This window comes from Ranitomeya variabilis, chromosome 3, assembly GCF_051348905.1.
Source record: "Ranitomeya variabilis isolate aRanVar5 chromosome 3, aRanVar5.hap1, whole genome shotgun sequence".
Lineage (NCBI taxonomy): Eukaryota > Metazoa > Chordata > Amphibia > Anura > Dendrobatidae > Ranitomeya > Ranitomeya variabilis.
The window spans coordinates 780,796,808-780,817,308 of record NC_135234.1 but is presented as its reverse complement, the minus strand read 5'-3'; the positions used below and the strand labels follow the sequence as shown (position 1 = coordinate 780,817,308).

Genomic DNA, 20,501 nt, shown 5'->3' with positions numbered 1-20,501 from the left:
TCACCAGTTACATGTTTAAGGTTTATGCTTTTAATCGGCCATATGCCATCTTTCTTTAAGAAATGCAAGTGTGTTAAAGAGGCCATCTGCCACTGGTTACTGCCCATTTACACCTAGCCTGACAGGTTGAGGTCACATAATTGGAGGGGAAAGAATTTTCCAGATGTTTATGCTCTAATAACCATAAGAAACATTTCAGCTCTGTATTGGGTAGATATTCTATGTAGACACAACTTCGGTAGGTGGTATTCTCACACTGCAAGCTCAGAATGCCACAGATGGATATGGCAGCAGCTATGTGGAACACATCCCACTCCCTTCCAAATGAATTTTTCCTTGACCATTAGTTTCCTTTGAATAACTGAGTGTCACCTTAAGGTCAGAGTTGGATCTAGATTACAACGGCAACATTCTATCCATGAAAACCACTGAGAACCGACATCTGAATGAGGCTCGAGAGTTGACTCCCATCATCCCTGCCAGACGAAGTTTCACCGTTTTGATATGGATTAGGGTCCCAAGTCAAAGTCTGATCCCCCCCCCCCTCCCAGTGTTAATGACTTGTCCTTTTGTAAAATGCACCAGATTAAGAGGCGTTAGCACTTTCCTGAATCTGATGCATCCATCACCTGCTGTGCGTTCACTGACAAGGCTGGGGTATATTATTGGTTTAAGTTATGAATAATCTTTACGCGGTCATGCCCCATTCCAGCACATTAGAGTTGGAGGATCAGGCAGGAGTGGGTTAAAAAAATATTTCAGAAGTATTTTGCCACACAATTCTGTCAAGACACCTTGATAAGCTCCTCATATTTAGAAGCGCAAATTAAGTAAACTAAAACCATACAAGAGATAAATGGACAAGCTTAACAATCCTTGATCCATTCAGCAAAGTGACATCACAAGAGTCCCATGTTGGAGCTGCTGTTTTCAGCACTTGCACATGGACACTCGTGTGCTCCAGAATGGGAAGCTCATAGTTCGAATCCTGCCAGAGTAACTCACTGCAGACTCATTAACCTTCTTCCACCCACAAAGTAAAGCGTGGCGAGTGCCTGGATAGGAATTACATACAAATGGGCACTAATAGAAGAAGTCACAAGGCAACATTTGCTGTAAACTGAATATTTTATTTTCCAGTTCATGTCTACACCATCATACCCAGTGCGTTAGCGCACAAGGACAACCGAGCCGGAGACACCAAGCTACAACGGAGGAAGAGATGAAGCCTTGATGTTAGATTGAGACGCTGTTCTCAATCACCTTGGGGTCCAGGTACAGGTAGGACACGCGCCGGCTCCAGTCCAGTTCATTAATGGACATGGATATCTCAGCCAGTTTCTCCTGGAATTCTTGAACGAGTTTCAATGGCGTTTCCTCAATAAAATGCTGATCGGGGTAACTCCCAAGAGGTCTCTAAGACCAGAGAACACAAAGTGAAAAGATTATACAGATTGGCATCTAGGAAACATCCATGTGGGGTGGGGTCAACTCCACACCTTACTATAGTAACCGTTTCCCAACCTCACCACCGCCATCCATGTCCAGATCACCAGACTGACAGCAATGCCTCACGTTACGTATGACACATTATGGCAGACGGAGTGATTAATGATAGATGACATCTTGGGTGCTACAATGGATGTTATTTTTGATATCATAACTACAAGAATTGTTCCATTTAATACATTTTTAGTAACAAGTGCATATTCTACACCGACTGCTGCCTGATCTGCAAGATGCTTTACAGAAAAGCCATGTCTGATTTACTGGCGGAATACCTGGGCGAGATTATATTCTCTATTGCAGTCACTATGGAGCAACCTGGTTATAAAATGGAAGATAATATTGGCTCCTGGTAGAGAGTTAGTTTAGAGGACGGTTTTGATGCCATTGTATAGGTAGGCATTTTATTCGATGTTAAATGCTCTTTATTCAATCCAAAACTAGACAAGATCTGATGTTAGACGTTCTGTTCAGGACTGACATATCATCTGCTGCGTGATTCCACAATCTCCAGATTACTGCCGAATTCCCCACTGGGATAGACGGACTTGTGCCAAGGGTGACAGCCTTGGGCCTGAACCTTTGGATTACTACATTTGCTATAGTTAGATGGAAATTTGAGTAGCACGAGATGGAAAAGTAAATCTCAGACTATAATTACCATTGGTCTATTCAATGAATTCGCAGTAACCTAAATACCCGTGATAGCGGTTGCATTTTATGCTCCGTATGTCATAGTCGTTTTATGATCCACCAAACAGTTCAGCCTTACAAGCTGAGTTAGGAGGTCACAGGAGACGCCTTTGGGATTTACAATCTAGGCAATCGTGTCCCCAGTCTGACCATTCACAAGGAAACCATGTCCCATTATTAACTCATGACAGGACTTACTCATCATTGATGGGTTTAACATGGTCTGTTTCTCAGATTTAATGTTAGTGCATCCATTGACTGAATTCTGCTCACAAGTCTCAGGAGTCACCTGAGCCTACAAGTCGCTTGTTTAGAGTCAGCTCACATTTAACGTCTTAGCCTTGACAAACATTGACTGAGCGGCGGCGGACAAGTCAACGCATTTCAATCTACCTCATCACCTCGGCCTTCATTTATTACAAATCCATGAACTGTTTATTGGATCTGGAAACCACCTCAACCCATGAGAGCAGTCATTTACCCTTTAGGGTGTGAAGTCAACTGTCTGTGGCACCGTCATGGAGGACAATGCAAGATACTGTTATATATACTCACCCGGTCCTGGGGCTCCTTACTCAGCTGCCACACAGCAACTATTCCAATAGCCGTTGTATTGACATCAGGCAGGGAATCCAGGATAGTCTGCAAGGTGGTGACCCCTTTGGCTGTGGGTGGGGGGCTTTTCATAGATGTTGGTCCATTGGGCATCCAGGAATAGAAATCAAACTGCAGGAAACAGAACAATGCTGTGGTCAAATAAGCAAACATCTATCGTTTGTGGCTTTCACCACCCAAGTCATTAACTGCAGTTCTTAGTCTGAACGCAGACTGTCCTGTATACAGTGGAAACAGTCAATAACTCAGTATTCCCGATGTCAGCCATGTGTGAAAACGATGCTTGCCGTGGAGATTTGTTTAATGTCAGTACTCTGCACCCATGATCAGAAAACAGCATGAGATGGGAACAGTCTCCACCCAACAGCGACAATTGATCACCATGAAACATTTGTTAATGCCCCAAGTTCTTATTTGTCATGTTCTTCAACTGGAAGCTTGCTATTGAACGTATACAAATGCTAACCTGTATATTAATGCTGATTTCTGGTATATTTATTTACCATCCCAAGGTTTCATCAGATTTCCTCAAGTGCTCAAAAGGCAGTAGAGGAGTGGAGTTTTCACAGATGTGCGATTATGTATCCACTCACCTGACCACTATTGACTGCTGCGTGCTGAGCAGAACATCTAAAGACCACCATGGTCAGGTATTTTATCAGTGAGGACACAGTATCCAGGGATGATGGGATTCCTGGTGGAGGGGGAAGAGATGAGCAAGAAGTTAGCGCCTAAGAACCCTGATAAAGTAACATGTATTCAAACATTTGTCCTTGCCGAGAGCAGATGAGGCGGCCAGGTCCACCAGTTAACATTCTATCGATCAAGGTGGCCATTTTATAATACGGCCACAGGTGTCTCATCTTCACTTGCCCTCAGCATTGAGGAGCTGCAATATTCTTACACTCATGCATTGAAATGACTGACTTTGTAGCTAGAGTGCTCAGCAATGGTGCTAGATGGGAAGGAAGAGGCTGCAGAAGACCCTGAGAAGTCTGGAGAGACAGCTGACTGCCACCTATAGAAGTCCTCTGCATGAGACCCCCCAGCAGCCTCTTATGGAGGGCGAGGGATCGGCCATTGGAGATGCAGTTTGCTCGGTCCCTTCAATCTTACACTGTTGTACAAGTTTAAGAAAAGCTGAATGTATAATGAAACTTTCCTACTGAGGTTGGAGACTTGTTGCATTTCCCCCATAGATAAAGTTAGTTATGAGCTTGTGCCCACTTATCGATAGTCCTACAATAAGGAACATGCAATCTATGGAACGTGAGCCAATACCCTTGTGGCTCACATTACCCCATGTGATATCTGCAGCCAATCACTTACTCAGGCCGTCTACAAGGAGGTCATCATGGCCGACACGTCTGTAGCCACTAAGCAGGATCATGGCGCTGAGCTGTCGGCCTCTAGGAGGACATTTTACATCTATAGATGTGTGCAGCCACTCGTGTTTCTCCTGCAGTCTTGAGACTAATTTATTCTTAAGCAGAGGGTTGCATGGGACTGCCAAACTCCTGACCATGTCCTCACTGCTCTGCTGGATCATTGATGGCACTGTGCAGCGTTCAGATCAGGGAGTAGTGCAGGAACTGTGCTGCAGTCATGCATGATGGCGCTCTTAGGCCAGGTTCATTCATCAGTTCCATATCTGTCCCAGTAAGGAGCAGAGCGATGGCAGCGCTGCAGGCTAGACACAAGTCAGTGAGGTATCGAGCACAGGATCAGTCAGGTCCTCCATGGAAGGTGCAGATCTTTACTGCCAAGGGCCGAGACAAGTCACCATGCAGGGATTTCACCTCCATGGTGCCAAGCACTCGGCAGGTAGTTACCATTTACCTGCGCAGATTTCTCCCGGCTCACAGCCATCATGGTCCGCTCCTGCCATTTATTCTTTTACTTTCTCTGAAGTCATCATGTTGATTGACAACCAGCTCAGCCCATTGCAGCAGGGTACTGTCTGTCAATCACCATGTCTGCAGTGACATCACAGGGAGCAGATCGTGACAGCACCGGCAGATCGCACACCACCTGATAAGCACTTTGCCCCATAGTGAAGAGCGTCCTGGATAAGCCATGAGCCCTCCAAGTGTCACCATGTCTTGTAATTCAGGAACATCTACAATCACTGTCCTGCAGCGTCCTATTAGTGCTCGGCCTGCGGAGAACATGCTGCTGTCATCTAGACCATACACCGTAGTGAAGGTCAACAGTTAAGATACAGCTAGTCAGCCATTAGTTCAGTGATATGATGGTTGTACCTGAGGATTCACGTTTCAGGAAGCCCTTCTCATAGATCTCAGCCACCCAGGCCTGCAGTTCTGGATCTGTCCGCACAGACTCGTCACTCTTATAATAATAGTGCACAATGCCGGATACAAAGCTGGAAGGAGAGCAGATGGAGGGTTAGATCAGCGATTCATCTCCAGGCTCTGATTCTAAAGACATGGTCACTATGTGGTGCCATCATGTGCTGTTATCTGGGCACAATGAGGTCCTACAGTGTTGGTCATTCTTGGCCTCCTGTAGTTTGTACATCTTGCTCATTTCATACCAAGCTCCATGTATGTGGCTGTAGGATTCCAGCTAGATGAACACTGCACAAACATAAGATTTCTATTGTACTTCCATAGATGGAGACTGCACGGGTTTGGGAAATGCTCCTTTCTAGGCATTTCTGAAGCTTTGTCTAAGGCCCACAGAGAAGCCCATCCCCATGCAGAGCGGACATAGCCCTGTATACGTCACCTCTCCATCGCCTCCCAGATCATCTTCCCATCATCTCGGTAGTAGTAGTTGGGAATGGACTCCAATCCGCGGGCCTTGATGTCGTCAGGCAGACAGAGGCCGCTGTACGTCACCTCCTGCATCGCCTTCTCCAGTAACACATGTATAGAATTTGTACAGAGGGCGGTATTCTAGAAGAAAGATTAATTCCCACATTGGTCCACCATCTTATCTAAATCCTGTATAGCACAGGGCAATATATGACAGGTGATGGTTTATAGAAATAACCCCGGGCCAGAGTGTCTGGTATAACCATCATCCAGAGCATGGAAACTGTCAAAGACCAAGTTTCACTTTTCTAGAAGTCAAGATGGTTGTTCCCTACAGTCAATAAGGTAGAGGAGCCCTTTCCTCTCCATTAGTTGAGGGCAAATAGTTTGGATGTGATCATGTACAGATTAGTCTCTACATAAAGAGAATTCCCAAAACCAACTACAAGCAAGAGGAATAATGAGGTAATGAGGGAGCCGTGAGCTCTTAGGGCTTGTTCACACGATCCTTTTTTGCTGCGGATCCGCAGACGTTTTCCATGCAGGGTACAGTACAATGTAACCCTATGGAAAACAAAATCCGCTGTTCCCACGGTCCTTTTTTCCGCTGGAAAATCCACGCTGATTTTCTGTGGAAAAAAAGAAGTACCATGTCAATACTTGCTGCGGAATCCGCTGCGGATTTCCACCTGCCCCAATAGGAAACTGCAGTTGGAAACCTGCAGTGGAATCCGCAATAGAAACAGGACAAAAAAACCGCAGTGGAAAGCCACCGTGGATTTGCACTGCGGGTTCTCAAAATCAGGACCTGAAAAATCCGCAGGAAAAAAAAAGGATCGTGTGAACATAGCTTTAGGAAGAGTCTGCTTTATGCTTCTGAACACAGTGGAGACCAAAAACCTGGGAAGGCAGAATGGACACCATGTCTAGATACACTGTTCAGGATCACCGAACTCCAGGTGTATGCTGGCCCAAACATCAAGACTAATAATCCAACCATCCACAGGTAGCGACAGCATGTGTACAGCTGGATCGCCACATGGGAGGGGGAGAAAACCCTGACATAGCCCCACACCTGAGGACCAGGCAAGAGATGGACAGCCACATCGGCCATGGAGGTCACTGGTAGTCCCAGACTAGATATCACAGAACTAGGACTGTTGGTAATAAAAAGAGGAGTGCAGATAGGGTTTTAGCTCACGATTTACGAATGTCGTATCAACAAAGCTGCTCACCTGATCATGGTGTAATGAAAGCATGTATATGCCGGCTGCCACAGATCCACGGGTCAACACGCGACCATAACAGGATTGTTATAAAGGAAGATTTGTGGATTATGTCCTCGCTGCTGACCAATTCAAAGCCAGATGTAGTGAAGGAATTAATGGTGGTTTATTCATCGCGTTTCAGAGTCTAAAGGTACCGTCACACTAGGCGATATCGCCAGCAATCCGTGACGTTGCAGCGACCTGGATGGCGATATCGCTGTATTTGACACGCAGCAGCGATCTGGATCCCGCTGTGAAATTGCTGGTCGCTGCTAGAAGGTCTGCACATTATTTGGTCGCTAGGTCGCCGTGTATCGCCGTGTTTGACAGCAAAAGCGACGATACCAGCGATATTTTACACTGGTAACCAGGGTAAACATCGGGTTACTAAGCGCAGGGCCGCGCTTAGTAACCCGATGTTTACCCTGGTTACCAGCGTAAAAGTTAAAAAAACAAACAGTACATACTCACCTGCGCGTCCCCCAGCCTCTGCTTCCTGACACTAAAGCGCCGGCCCTAAACTGAAAGTGAAAGCAACAGCGGTGACGTCACCGCTGTGCTGTTAGGGCCGGAGCTCAGTCAGCGTCAGGATGCAGAGGCTGGGGGACGCGCAGGTGAGCATGTACTGTTTGTTTTTTTAACTTTTACGCTGGTAACCAGGGTAAACATCGGGTTACTAAGCGCGGCCCTGCGCTTAGCAACCCGATGTTTACCCTGGTTACCCGGGGACCTCGGCATCGCTGGTCGCTGGAGAGCGGTCTGTGTGACAGCTCTCCAGCGACCACACAGCGACGCTGCAGCGATCGGCATTGCTGTCGCTATCGCTGCAGCGTCGCTTAGTGTGACGGTACCCTTAGACTCCTTCAGGAAATACAGTACAGATCAAAAGTTTGGACACACCTTCTCATTTAAATATTTTTCATGACTATGAAAGTAGTAAATTCACACTGAAGGCATCAAAACTATAAATTAACACATGTGGAATTATATACTTAACAAAAAAGTGTGAACCAACTGAAAATATGTCTTATATTCTAGGTTCTTCAAAGTAGCCACCTTTTGCTTTGATGACTGCTTTGCACACTCTTGGCATTCTCTTGATGAGCGTCATGAGGTAGTCACCGGGAATGGTTTTCACTTCACAGGTGTGCCCTGTCAGGTTTAATAAGTGGGATTTCTTGCCTTAAATGGCGTTAGGACCATCAGTTGTGTTGAGCAGAAGTCTGGTGGATACACAGCTGATAGTCCTACTGAATAGACTGTTAGAATTTGTATTATGGCAAGAAAAAAAAGCAGCTAAGTAAAGAAAAACGAGTGGCCATCATTACTTTAAGAAATGAAGGTCAGTCAGTCTGAAAAATTGGGAAAACTTTGAAAGTGTCCCCAAGTACAGTTGCAAAAACCATCAAGTGCTACAAAGAAACTGGCTCACATGAGGACCGCCCCAGGAAAGGAAGACCAAGAGTCACCTCTGCTTCTGAGGATAAGTTTATCCAAGTCACCAGCCTCAGAAATCGCAGGTTAACAGCAGCTCAGATTAGAGACCAGGTCAATGCCACACAGAGTTCTAGCAGCAGATACATCTCTACAACAACTGTTAAGAGGAGACTTTGTGCAGCAGGCCTTCATGGTAAAATAGCTGCTAGGAAACCACTGCTAAGGACAGGCAACAAGCAGAAGAGACTTGTTTGGGCTAAAGAACACAAGGAATGGACATTAGACCAGTGGAAATCTGTGCTTTGGTCTGATGAGTCCAAATTTGAGATCTTTGGTTCCAACCACCGTGTCTTTGTGTGTCGCTGAAAGGTGAACGGATGGACTCTACATGCCTGGTTCCCACCGTGAAGCATGGAGGAGGAGGTGTGATGGTGTGGGGGGTGCTTTGCTGGTGACACTGTTGGGGATTTATTCAAAATTGAAGGCATACTGAACCAGCATGGCTACCACAGCATCTTGCAGCGGCATGCTATTCCATCCGGTTTGCGTTTAGTTGGACCATCATTCATTTTTCAACAGGACAATGACCCCAAACACCTCCAGGCTGTGTAAGGGCTATTTGACCAAGAAGGAGAGTGATGGGGTGCTACACCAGAGGACCTGGCCTCCACAGTCACCAGACCTGAACCCAATCGAGATGGTTTGGGGTGAGCTGGACCGCAGAGTGAAGGCAAAAGGCCAACAAGCGCTAAGCATCTCTGGGAACTCCTTCAAGACTGTTGGAAGAACATTCCCAGTGACTACCTCTTGAAGCTCATCAAGAGAATGCCAAGAGTGTGCAAAGCAATCAAAGCAAAAGGTGGGTACTTTGAAGAACCTAGAATATAAGACATAATTTCAGTTGTTTCACACTTTTTTGTTAAGTATATAATTCCACATGTGTTAATTCATAGTTTTGATGCCTTCAGGGTGAATTTATAATTTTCATAGTCATGAAAATACAGAAAAACAAACAAACTTTAAATGAGGTGTCCAAACTTTTGGTCTGTAATGTACATCAACCTGATGTGGTATTTCCTGAAGGAAATACACAAATCAACCTTTATATACAGAACTAGGACTGCGAGAAAGGAAAGTAAAAAAGGAAGTTAAAAAAAAAAAAAAACCCACATACAACCCAAGCGACCCCTTGGCTGGTTGCTCAGGTCAGTTCTACTGTAGGTTTGCAGAGAGGGAAATTGTTGGCCAACACCAAGTAGAGAAGCAAACAAAAATTAAACTTTTGGCAGACTAAAAGCAGAGATATGCAGAGGGCAAGCCAGAAAGAAATGAAGTACAAGCTGCTGGACAGCAACATGAAAGCCTAGATCCTCAGGGTCAACGAATATGGTCCTTCATGGAGGTCCAGTCCACTACTAAGCTCCAAAAGCCACAAGGAAATAAAGGCAACATCCCCTCCATCTGGAGGTTCCTGTCCAGCATTAGGGACCCTCGTCTAGTGAACTCCCTTAACCCTGCCTTCAATATAATGGAGCTGTTGACATCATTTTAGGACACTCCATAGAGACACATGCACTTCTACAGTAACAGCCATTACTAGCGAGCCCGCCTGTGGCCAGAGCCCAGCTCCCACATCACACCTTGTATGTAATCAGACTCACTTGATCAAAGACTCCACCGGGAGCAATGAGGACATTTCTTGCCAGCGTATTGATGTTCAGCGTGTAGCGTAGATGAGGGATAACAAGCTGCAGGACAAGAGTGGAGATTGTAGAGTCAGTTTTTTAGTTGAGCAGCGATTGTAGTGAAGGAATAAAATTGACATTTCCCACCAACATTGACATACACTGCACAGAAGTGACCAGTAATGGTGAGGGTTGATGCTAGGAATTGCTTCACCTGAATAGTTTGTACTTATCTTTAAGACAATATTGGTTTTCAGTCAGAGATTGGGCCTGAGATTCTATCAAATCATGAGGGCAACATGTCAGATGGATGTAGCAGTGGAGTGGACGCCTCACCTTGTACACTGGATGGTTATGAGGCAGCTGCCGGTGAGTGGCTACATTAAATACTTCAGCAAAGAGATGGGTGTGGAGCAGATGGTAGACCGTCTGATGAACCTGGAAGTCAGCATTGCGCACCCAGATCTTCGCCAAGGTCCATTCCCACTCATTGTCACTGGGCAAGAAGATCGGCCTCCTTTCTCCTGGAGTCTGACCCAACTGTAATGGAAGCAGAGGAGATGGACCTCATCAGAAAGCTTTAGAGCATTCAAAAGAGGAAAATAGGGGGGAGGGGAGCAGCTTAAGCTCAAATGTGCCAAACGATGAACACATGCAGAGACCCTCAATGATAATGTCAATAGTGCTCCATGCCCGTGTAGTGTAATCCTCTACGTCTGATGTACATGCAGGTCATGACGAGAACAGTGTTTAGGATATGACATGAGTGATTGCTGGGGGCATAGGATGCCTGATGCCTCAATTGGAGGTGGGCTTAACTGAGCCAGCAACCAAAGCCACAGAAGTGTTATGCTAGAAAACACCTGAATAAATTGGTCCCAAGTATTGGACAACCAGATACAGTAGGATGCTAAATATTTACAGGATGAAAAGGGTGAAGTGGTCAGATATGATGTTGAGAAGGGTGACCTTTTAAATTCCCATTTTCCATCTGTGTTCTCCAAGAAGGAGAATGTAACAACTGATCTTCATGGTGCCATCAAAGGAATAAAACAATCCACTCTATAAACAGATGAGGGATTACTTAGCTAGTTTAAATGTCCTGGTCTAGATGAATTACATCCTAGGTTACTGAAAGCAAGCAAAGGAAATTGCAAAACCACTAAAAATATCTGTGAAAAATTCTGCAGAACAGGAGAAGTCCCAGAAGATTTGGGACAATATTTGCCCTTCAAAGAGGAAAGAAGATGTAGCCAGTGTGTCATCCTTCTATACCAGGAAATGTTTTTGAACAAGTTAACAGAATCTATGCAAGTACTCGGATAAAAACACAGTAATTAACCAGAGCCAGCATGGGTTAGTAGCAAACAAGTCATGCCAGACTAATTTTGTACTAGGATGGAATCACTGACTGGTTGGATCAGGGAAATGCGGTTGACATACTTTATAAAATGACTGCTGAAGTCAAGATATACTATATCTTACTATCCTTATTGAAATAAAAGAGTGGCCAAGTATGGTATGGATTCATAACTGGCTCAGTGATTTTTTTTAAGTACAAAGTGGTGATAAAATGGTTTTACATCCAATTGGAAAAGTGTTTCAAGTGGGGACCACAAGGCTCTGTCCTGACCCTAGTGTGGCTCAACATTTGTAGAGATGTAGATAAGGGAACTGAAGGTAAACTAATGAAATTTGCAGATAATGCAAATCTAGGAGGGAAAGCTAAAGGTACCTTCACACTAAGCGACTTTGCAATGATAACAATCCGTGACGTTGCAGCGTCCTGGATAGCAATATCGTTGTGTTTGACATGCAGCAGCGATCAGGATCCTGCTGTGATATCGCTGGTCGTCGCTGAAAGTTCAGAACTTTATTTGGTCGTCAGATAGGAGTGTATCGTTGTTTGACAGCAAAAGCAACGATGCCAGTGATGTTTTACAATGGTAACCAGGGTAAATATCAGGTTACTAAGTGCACGGCCGCGCTTAGTAACCCGATATTTACCCTGGTTACCATGGTAAAAGTAAAATAAAAAAAAACAAAAAACCAGTACATTCACCTGATGTCTGTCACACGTCCCTCGCCGTCCGCTTCCCGCACTGACTGAGTGCCGGCCGAAAAGTAAAAGCAGAGCACAGCGGTGACGTCACCGCTGTGCTCTGCTTTCACTTTATGGCCAGCACTGCGGGAAGCAGACGGCGAGGGACCTGACGGACACCGGAATGTGAGTATGTACTGTTTTTTTTTTTTTACATTTACAATGTTAACCAGGGTAAACATCGGGTTTACCCTGGTTACCCGGGGACCTGGGCATCGTTGGTCGCTGGAGAGCTGTCTGTGACAGCTCCCCAGCGACCACACAACCACTTACCAACGATCACGGCCAGGTCGTATCGCTGGTCGTGATCGTTGGTAAATTGTTTAGTGTGAAGGTACCTCAACACTAGAGCAGACAAAGGATTCAGAAGGATCTAAATAAGCCTGAACAATGGGCAGCAACTAATAGAATGGCATTTACCAGGGAGAAATGCAGGATTCTACATCTGGTTCAGAAAAACGAAAACATCTACAAAGTGTGAGGAATAGAACTAAGCAACACATGAGTCAACAGGGTGATGCAGCAAATGGCAAACAGTTCTAAGATGTATTAAGAGAAGCATAGAGTCTAAATTGTGTGAAGTAATTCTCCCCCTCTACTCCTTGATCAGGTCTCATCTGGAATACTGGATCAAGTTTAGAGAAGTGTGACCAGGATGGCAAGTGGACTGCAAAGTACAACCCCTGGCAAAAATTATGGAATCACCGGCCTTGGAGGATGTTCATTCAGTTTTATTTTGTAGGGGGAAAAAGATAAAAATTTGGAATCATGGAAAACAAAAAAACCCTCCAACACATCACTAGTATTTTGTTGCACCACCTCTGGCTTTTATTACAGCTTGCAGTCTGAGGCCTGGACTTAATGAGGGTCACACAGGACTCTTCATCAATCTGGCTACAACTTTCTGATTGCTGTTGCCAGATCAGCTTTGCAGGTTGGAGCCTTGTCATGGACCATTTTCTTCAACTTCCACCAAAGATTCTCAATTGGATTGAGGTCCGGACCATTTGCAGCCCATGACATTGTCTTTTTTTACAGTTTTTGCCCTATGGCAGGATTCATCATCTTAAAATGATTTCATCATCCCCAAACATCCTTTCAATTGATGGGATAAGAAAAGTGTCCAAAATATCAACATGAACTTGTGCATTTATTGAAGATGTAATGACAGCCATCTCCCCAGTGCCTTTACCTGACATGCAGCCCCATATCAATGACTGGGGAAATTTGCATGTTTTCTTCAGGCAGTCATCTTTATAAATCTCATTGGAACGGCACCAAACAGAAGTTCCAGCATCACCTTGCCCAATGCAGATTCGCGATTCACTACTGACTATGACTTTAATCCAGTCATCCACAGTCCACGATTGCTTTTCCTTAGCCCATTGTAACCTTGTTTTTTTTTTTTCCTGTTTACATGTTAATGATGGCTTTTGTTTAGCTTTTCTGTATGTAAATCCCATTTCCTTTAGGCGGTTTCTTACAGTTCGGTCACAGACGTTGCCTCCAGTTTCCTCCCATTTGTTCCTCATTTGTTGTGCATTTCCTGTTTTGGAGACATATTGCTTTAAGTTTCCGGTCTTAACGCTTTGATGTCTTCCTTGGTCTACCAGTATGTTTGCCTTTAACAACCTTCCCATGTTGTTTGTATTTGGTCCAGATTTTAGACACAGCTGACTGAACAACCAACATCTTTTACAACATTGCGTGATGATTTACCCTCTTTTAAGAGTTTCATAATCCTCTCCTTTGTTTCAATTGAGATCTCTCGTATTGGAGAGATGATTCATGTCAGACCACTTGGTGCAACAGCTCTCCAATGTGTGATCACTCCTTTAGATGCAGACCAACGAGCAGATCTAATTTGATGCAGGTGTTAGTTTTGGGTATGAAAATTTACAGGGTGATTCCATAATTTTTCCCCTATGCTTGGTTAAAAAAAAAAAAAAAAAAAAGTAACCATTACTGACTACCACATTTTTTTTGTTCCTGATTTCTTTTAATGTTTCTTGAAGCCAGAAAGTTGCCGTTTGAAGTTACTTTAATTTTGTAGAAAAAAAGGAGATCAGACATGGCACAAAACTAAACTGAATGAACATACTCCAAGGCCGGTGATTCCATCATTTTTGCCAGGGGTTGTATGTCCTATGAGGAACGGTTACAGATTGGATAATAGAAAACATTTTGACAGGGAGAGTGAGCAATGAGTGGAACAGGCGGCCACAGAAGGTGGCGAGTTCTCCTTCAATGGAAGTCTTCAAACAGAGGCTGGACAGACATCTGTCTGAGATGGGGTTTAATGACTCCTGCATTGAGCAGGGGGTTGGACACGGTGACCCAGGAGGTCCCTTCCAACTCTTGACATTCTATGACTGGAAGATGAATTGTCTGAGAAATGGCAATTCAGACAAGACCATGTGATTTCAGGATTCTGGATGACCTTTTAGTGTTCAGATTGTCAGTACATCCCAACTCGTGAAGTGGTTCATTCACAAAATGCTGCAATAAGGTGATCCATTTCTTAGCCAGAGGGATGAGCAGATCCTGAATGCACATAATGCAGTTAATTATTTTTCACCCTCTAATGCACATTAGGTGATAAACCTCCAAGCTGTATAAGAGCCAAGTGAACGTATAACGAGTGTTGGTGCAGACTGTCTTACTACATCAATACCCAGGAAGAACAGAGCTGCCTGTGCGGTAATGGCCACCAATACAACCAAAGGTGACCAGAGCTAAGCGAGTAGCATCTCCGACAGGTGAAAATGTGGCAGCTGTTCACAGTAGCCGACACCCTGCTACATCAGTCACGATCGGTGATGGCTATGGCAGTTTAATCTCTTAGATGCTGCCACCAATAGTGACTAGCGCATTCAGATGGTTAATGGTGTGGGGGCTTCTCTACACCATCAGTACCCAGATTGTGTGGTCCTGATGGCCATTCATGGCACTAGAGTCTGCTGGCTATAGTGGCCTATTCAGGAGTGGGCAAAATTCATTTTCCTGACATTTTTCCTTAGTGAAAAGCACTTAAAGTGTTAAGCTACCTCACAACAATGCCAATATGTTAAGGGATATATTTCTCCAAAAGGAAACCACACTTATCGTTGGGATATATAGAAACATTCCAGAGTTATTGCCATATGTTAGATTTGTAGACTTTGTCCTGGTCACCAAGGATATTGCCATTTACCAGGTTCCCCCAGTAACATGGTGGGCCAGCGTAGGGTTGACTAGTTGAGCGGTGAGTAGAGACAAGTAACATAAGGCTTGTTGTCATAAGGACATGGACGGCTGTCAAGTGAGGAGGTCCAAGAATGAGACTGAAAACCCTAGGACACAAGTTTGTTTGGGGTGAGTGGACAATACCTGAATAGCGATGGGGAGCAGCTGGTCCTGGGGGTCCTTCCACAGCAGACATATGGGGGCAGTCAGGTACTGCGGCTTGCCATTGATTGATGCATTAGGAGGAACTCCCTGGAGGATCTTGTAATCGATCAAGAAGACATTGCCGTTCTGCAAGATCAGTGGAAATATGGAGAAAATTCACAGTGGAAGGCGCATTGTAAGCTACGGAGCAAATACACATGGTGATCAACTCCTCACCTGCATCTCTTTATCAAGGTCAGTGGAGGTCCCCAGGGAGGAGGCCACCATGCTGCTACTGACTGGGAAGTTCTCTGGCAGTTTAGAGCATTTCTTTATCAGCATTGGGTTGACTCCATTCAGATACTGGTAACCAAAGAAGGAGTCTTCATTCCAAATCTTGGAGACCTCATCTGGAGGAGATGAAAATTGGTCAAAAATGAGGATTGTGATATGATAGTAGAAAGATGGTCATCCTGACCTGATGCTAATATCAGACCACATGACAAGAGACATTAAAATGCCAGAAGACCACTAACTCATAAATACCTCGTTACTGTGTTCCCACCAGTCCACTTACTGTGACAGTAGGAATGAGGTTCCTAAATACCTATGTGACCCGAGGGACATGGGGGGGGCAGAAAAAAAAACAAAAAAAACACCAAGACAGGAGCAGAGAGTTAGGGGTGGTGAGCACCTGAAGTTTGGGTTCTGTTGAAGTAAAACACGGTCTTGATATCTTCCAGGCTTCTCCAGGAATTGGTACATTGTGTAAAACCTTTTACTCCTACTTCTAGTCCTCTGTAAGAAGGCAGACCGTTTATAGTGTTTCCAATGCAGAGGTCCAGAAATGGAAAAAAAAAAAAAAAACAAAAAAAACCCAAAAGTTTAAGATAGGAAAATATAAGTCAGACATGGTTCTCATCATAAACACTCGAGTGGCCATCTACTACAAGTTGGTCATTTATGGCTGTACCCATGTAGTGGACACAAACCCTTTATATCAGTATCTTGAGGGTCAGTGGAGGCCCACCAAGGATCACATACAGGAGCAGACACTGGTACCACTGCAGTGACGTGCTCCGGTGGCAGGGTTAAGCCCAGAACCTCCACCAAAACAAGACCACTTCTCCATGTTGCAATACTACATGCTGGATAGGGTGGAGGTAGTGGTTCTGGGCGTCACTGAAAACCTACGCCATGATCTTTGTGATCTGGAAGCTGCTTTCCTTCTGTGTGGAGTATTGCTCATTCATTGGAAGATCATGATTGCTGGCAGCATTCACGCAGTATGGGGAACCAGGAGCGTACAGCTTCCACCTGTATACCAACACATCGGAATTAGCCATGTTCTTGGAGTACCTCCATAATTATAGCCATCCTGCTGTTAGGCGTATGTGCCGTCACTCACTTGTAAACTTCTCTGTTCTTCTCCAGTTCTTCTGTCCTTTGATGAATGCAGACATTGCTGGAGGCCAATATCCTGCCTGACAAGAAGAGGTCACACCAAGAAGCACCTCTTTCAGGGACTGTCCAAGCTGCATACGGTGTGCATTAACACCATACAATACCGCAACGCACACAATGGCAGCATTGGGCATTGCCAGAGGGGTGACCAACATGGCGATTCAAACAGTTGGACTACGGCCTCTGTGTGGAGCCACCCATTATGGAATTAGGAAAACACAGTAAATAAGCCTACCTAACCAGGATTACACACCTATGCCATGAGGGATTACCACGTTGGTCTGGCCAGAGATCCACCGGTACACAGGAAAGCAGTCAAGCTTCCCATCAGAGGAGGTGACATGGACATACTGGCTGTACCAGGCATCCGCGACTGGGAACACATGAGTGTCTTTGTAGAGCCGCACAGACAGCAGCTCCCCGACATCCTCCGCAATGGTCACATTAAAGTCACACACCTGGACAGGTAGAAAGAATATGGACCCACATTAGGATAAATATCACCAGGGTCACTGGCTTTAGACAACCGATCCATCTAGTCTTCCTCTGCATATGACCCAGATAGAGGATCTACATCAGTCTGGAACAGCGTGGTCTACTGGCTAGCGAGAGGTCTCAACAGCTCCTGACTCTGGACAGGACAACCAGTTAGTCATTGCACACAATTCCTAACCCTGAAAGTTAGAGACCTGGCAGCCAGCCACTGAAATTTTTAGAGGGATTGCCCACACCTAGAAGATTCCTTATTTGTGCTGATAGGGATTCTTAAACTACTAATATACAATACTATTTCCAAAGGTGCAAGATCTCCAGCCCATCCATTAGTCAGGGTTTGGAAGCTCCACCTGAGGCCTGTGCAGAATGCACTTGCTGTGTCAGACATGGTTCGTGGCATGTTGGGCAAATGTCTTAATAGCAAATCAAATCCCATTTTTTATATTTATGAGTTGCTAGACAAAAAAAAAAATAAATAAATACGTTGTGATGAGCCAGCCTCCTTATCTGATATAGGATCCTCCACCAGCTCCAGACCAGAAGTAAAGCCTCCAAACCAAGATTCTGAACACATACAGCTAAAAGAAAGCCAAATGACAACTTTTTGAAGGTCTGGGCCTGCTTCAAGTCCAAGAAAGTCTTAATAAAGTCACTAGGGGCCCCAGGAACATGATCCATGTTTACCAAGACAAGTGATTGGAAGGCCACCCATCTACGCCCCTATAGTAATACAAGGCCACTCACCGTGCCATGGAGCCACAAGTGGGACAGCTTCATCTTCGCGCTCTCTCCTTTCTCCCCAATAAGACTGATGGAGATGGCGTCAATCGTCCCAGAGAGCAAATCATTTCCTGTGGCCACCGTCACCTTGTAGCGCCCCATGTTGTCGGTGGATGATTTCTCTCCTGTACATATATAACACTGGAGGTCACTGGAAGGAGACCCGCATGTATGAAGTCATGAAAACTAATGAGAAGACCACAAAGCAGCCGCTGCAGACGTAGCAGGAGTCTGACCAGACGCAAAAGAATTACAGCTCACTAGTCACCTCCAGAGCTGCAGTCACAGTTCTGGTATATGAAGGTCTAAGCTTCAAACAGCCTCAATTTTTTTTTTTTGTGCATTTGGATTTCATTAAAAGTGAGTAGTTTGGCTTTGAGAAGTAGCTTCCTGGCACATTACAGCCTGAAGGAGGAGTTACTGGAGAATTAATGAGCTTGTTTGGAGAGGAGTCATAAGGGCCTTGTTCAGACATGGATCTACAAGGATAGAACACCAGTGGTGTAACCAAGCTCGTGGGCCCCAGAGCAAAACAGTGAGATCCCTCAATTCTCAGATCTTAGTATTTTTTGCTTATGGGCCAAGGATAGTTTGGGCTCCAAGGCCCAGGTACAACTGCAACCTCTGTACCTATTACAGTTCCACCTCATTTTTTTTCCTAAAAAAAATAAATAAATTAAGCAAAGACAAGCTGAGAACATCTTTACGCTCTCCTTTCATGTTACCTTAATGGGACTCTCTCGTTGTGTAACTAGAGCAGTTGGCTAGTATAATAAGTTGACATTGCCTTGCTTTTCTATTTACGGTCATTCTCCTGCAAGGAGGGAGCCTTTATTATAGTGTACAGCCATTTTCCATGTGGCTCAGCCCATGCAGTAGTTACATGCCAGGTGACAGTCCCTTCTTCCTAGCCACTAGGCTCAAACCCATGGCTTTCTATAGATGTTGTTATCTGTTCAGCTTGAGGAGCTGCTGGTCTCCTAATCATGGCTCTCACTGTCTAGTGGTGCGCTTGTGCAATCACCAGGTGATCTGTAACTACAGGGATAGAACAAACTACTGATGGCCGAGTGTCACAGAACTTGTGCTGAGCCTTATAGTTCTACTAGTCACCAGGAGGAGAGTCGGCACCACAGAAACCAGGAAGACAACACTACTCAGCTGCTCTGGAGATCATGGAAGATCCAGCAGAAACATTTAGAGAGAATTACCAGAATGTCCACATGGTTTAATGCCACAGACGACGCCTCATTCCAGGTAACAACAAAACTAAGACTTTAAATCAACTTTTCCAAAAGTCACAGACAGAAAACATATGAGAAACCATAATAAATGGGAAGGCTAAGCGAGGCCTGGACACCACCAGTAGGCCCATCAGCACCACCATCTTACCTCTGTGGCTGGGACTGGACTATGAGCTCCTGTGGGTAAGAAGCAGCTTTATAGGGGTCTGATGACCTCCAGCCCTGGACAGGCGGGCGGGGAGCGCAGGGAAGCTCTATGTGGGGCAGATCCTCCACTGTTAACCCCTTTACCACCAAGCATTTCTTTCTCCATCCTCACACTCCAGGAGTCGCACCTGTAGATGAATGAGTCTTATCTGCAAAAAAAAAAAAATTGGAAAGTTGAGCAAAAAAATTGTGACTTTTGGCGTTTTCACACCACTTCTAACCAGATCTGTAAGCTTATTGACAAGTGGGTAGAGCGTATCAGCGAGCAGCATGAATGAGCACAGCCGACCAACCCGCCATCATTTATGCCACCAAATTAGTCCAGAAATGGGATCCGGTTCTGGAGTGAAGTAACGTTTCTGGCGCCGGCCCGCGGCGGGTGAACGATGCGCCAAGTTCATGAAGAGGAGCGCGTCTCTCAATAAATCACTAAATGTCGGCTTTGATGAATTGCGGCCTTTATATTAATCCTACGGGGTGGCAATAGCAGATGGCGCGGCATTTTTTATGGTATATGATGAACTTATGAACAAATCTGAGCAATTTTGGCTTTTTTTTTTCATTGTCTTTATGGTGGATGATTTCCTAGAAAATAATGTTTTTTAAAGAGAAAATCAAATTCTTCATTGTTTTAAAGCTTTAAGTCCAGAACAAAGCGGCATCTGAAAACCGCACACAGATTCTCAGGGGATTTATGGCATTAAGATTTTACAATTAAAATGTTTTTTTTGTTCCATAAGATGCACTCATCAGTTAACACTTGTGCAAAAAACAGTTTTACATATTTTATAAATGTGGTTTTGATAGAATGTAACTGCATCACTACCGCAGCGTGTGAATACAGCCCAGCACTTAGGAAT

At 44.8% G+C, this 20,501-nt stretch overlaps 1 protein-coding gene across 1 annotated transcript; it reads right to left on the bottom strand.

Moving 5' to 3' along the window:
* Positions 1 to 1,109: 1,109 nt before the first annotated feature.
* On the bottom strand, positions 1,110 to 19,718 carry LOC143817505 (polyunsaturated fatty acid lipoxygenase ALOX15B-like). Its single transcript, XM_077298976.1, has 15 exons — positions 19,583 to 19,718; positions 18,155 to 18,315; positions 17,169 to 17,373; positions 16,860 to 16,935; positions 16,646 to 16,768; positions 16,146 to 16,249; positions 15,689 to 15,861; positions 15,452 to 15,598; positions 10,318 to 10,521; positions 9,958 to 10,044; positions 5,563 to 5,732; positions 5,076 to 5,197; positions 3,408 to 3,508; positions 2,755 to 2,925; positions 1,110 to 1,416 (listed from the first exon to the last, which is right to left on the bottom strand). Exons 2-15 carry the CDS (start codon positions 18,290 to 18,292, stop codon positions 1,237 to 1,239), a joined length of 2,001 nt encoding a protein of 666 aa, XP_077155091.1. The 5' UTR covers positions 18,293 to 18,315; positions 19,583 to 19,718; the 3' UTR covers positions 1,110 to 1,236.
* Between the last annotated feature and the right edge of the window lie 783 nt (positions 19,719 to 20,501).

Coding starts and splice junctions, on each gene's coding strand:
- LOC143817505 (XM_077298976.1), bottom strand. CDS start 18,292: ATGGGGCGCTACAAGGTGACGGTGGCCACAGGAAATGATTTGCTCTCT. Junction 17,374..18,154: donor ACTTGTGGCTCCATGGCACG/GTGAGTGGCCTT, acceptor CTACCTGTCCAG/GTGTGTGACTTTAATGTGAC. Junction 1,417..2,754: donor GTAAGGAGCCCCAGGACCGG/GTGAGTATATAT, acceptor CTCTGGTCTTAG/AGACCTCTTGGGAGTTACCC.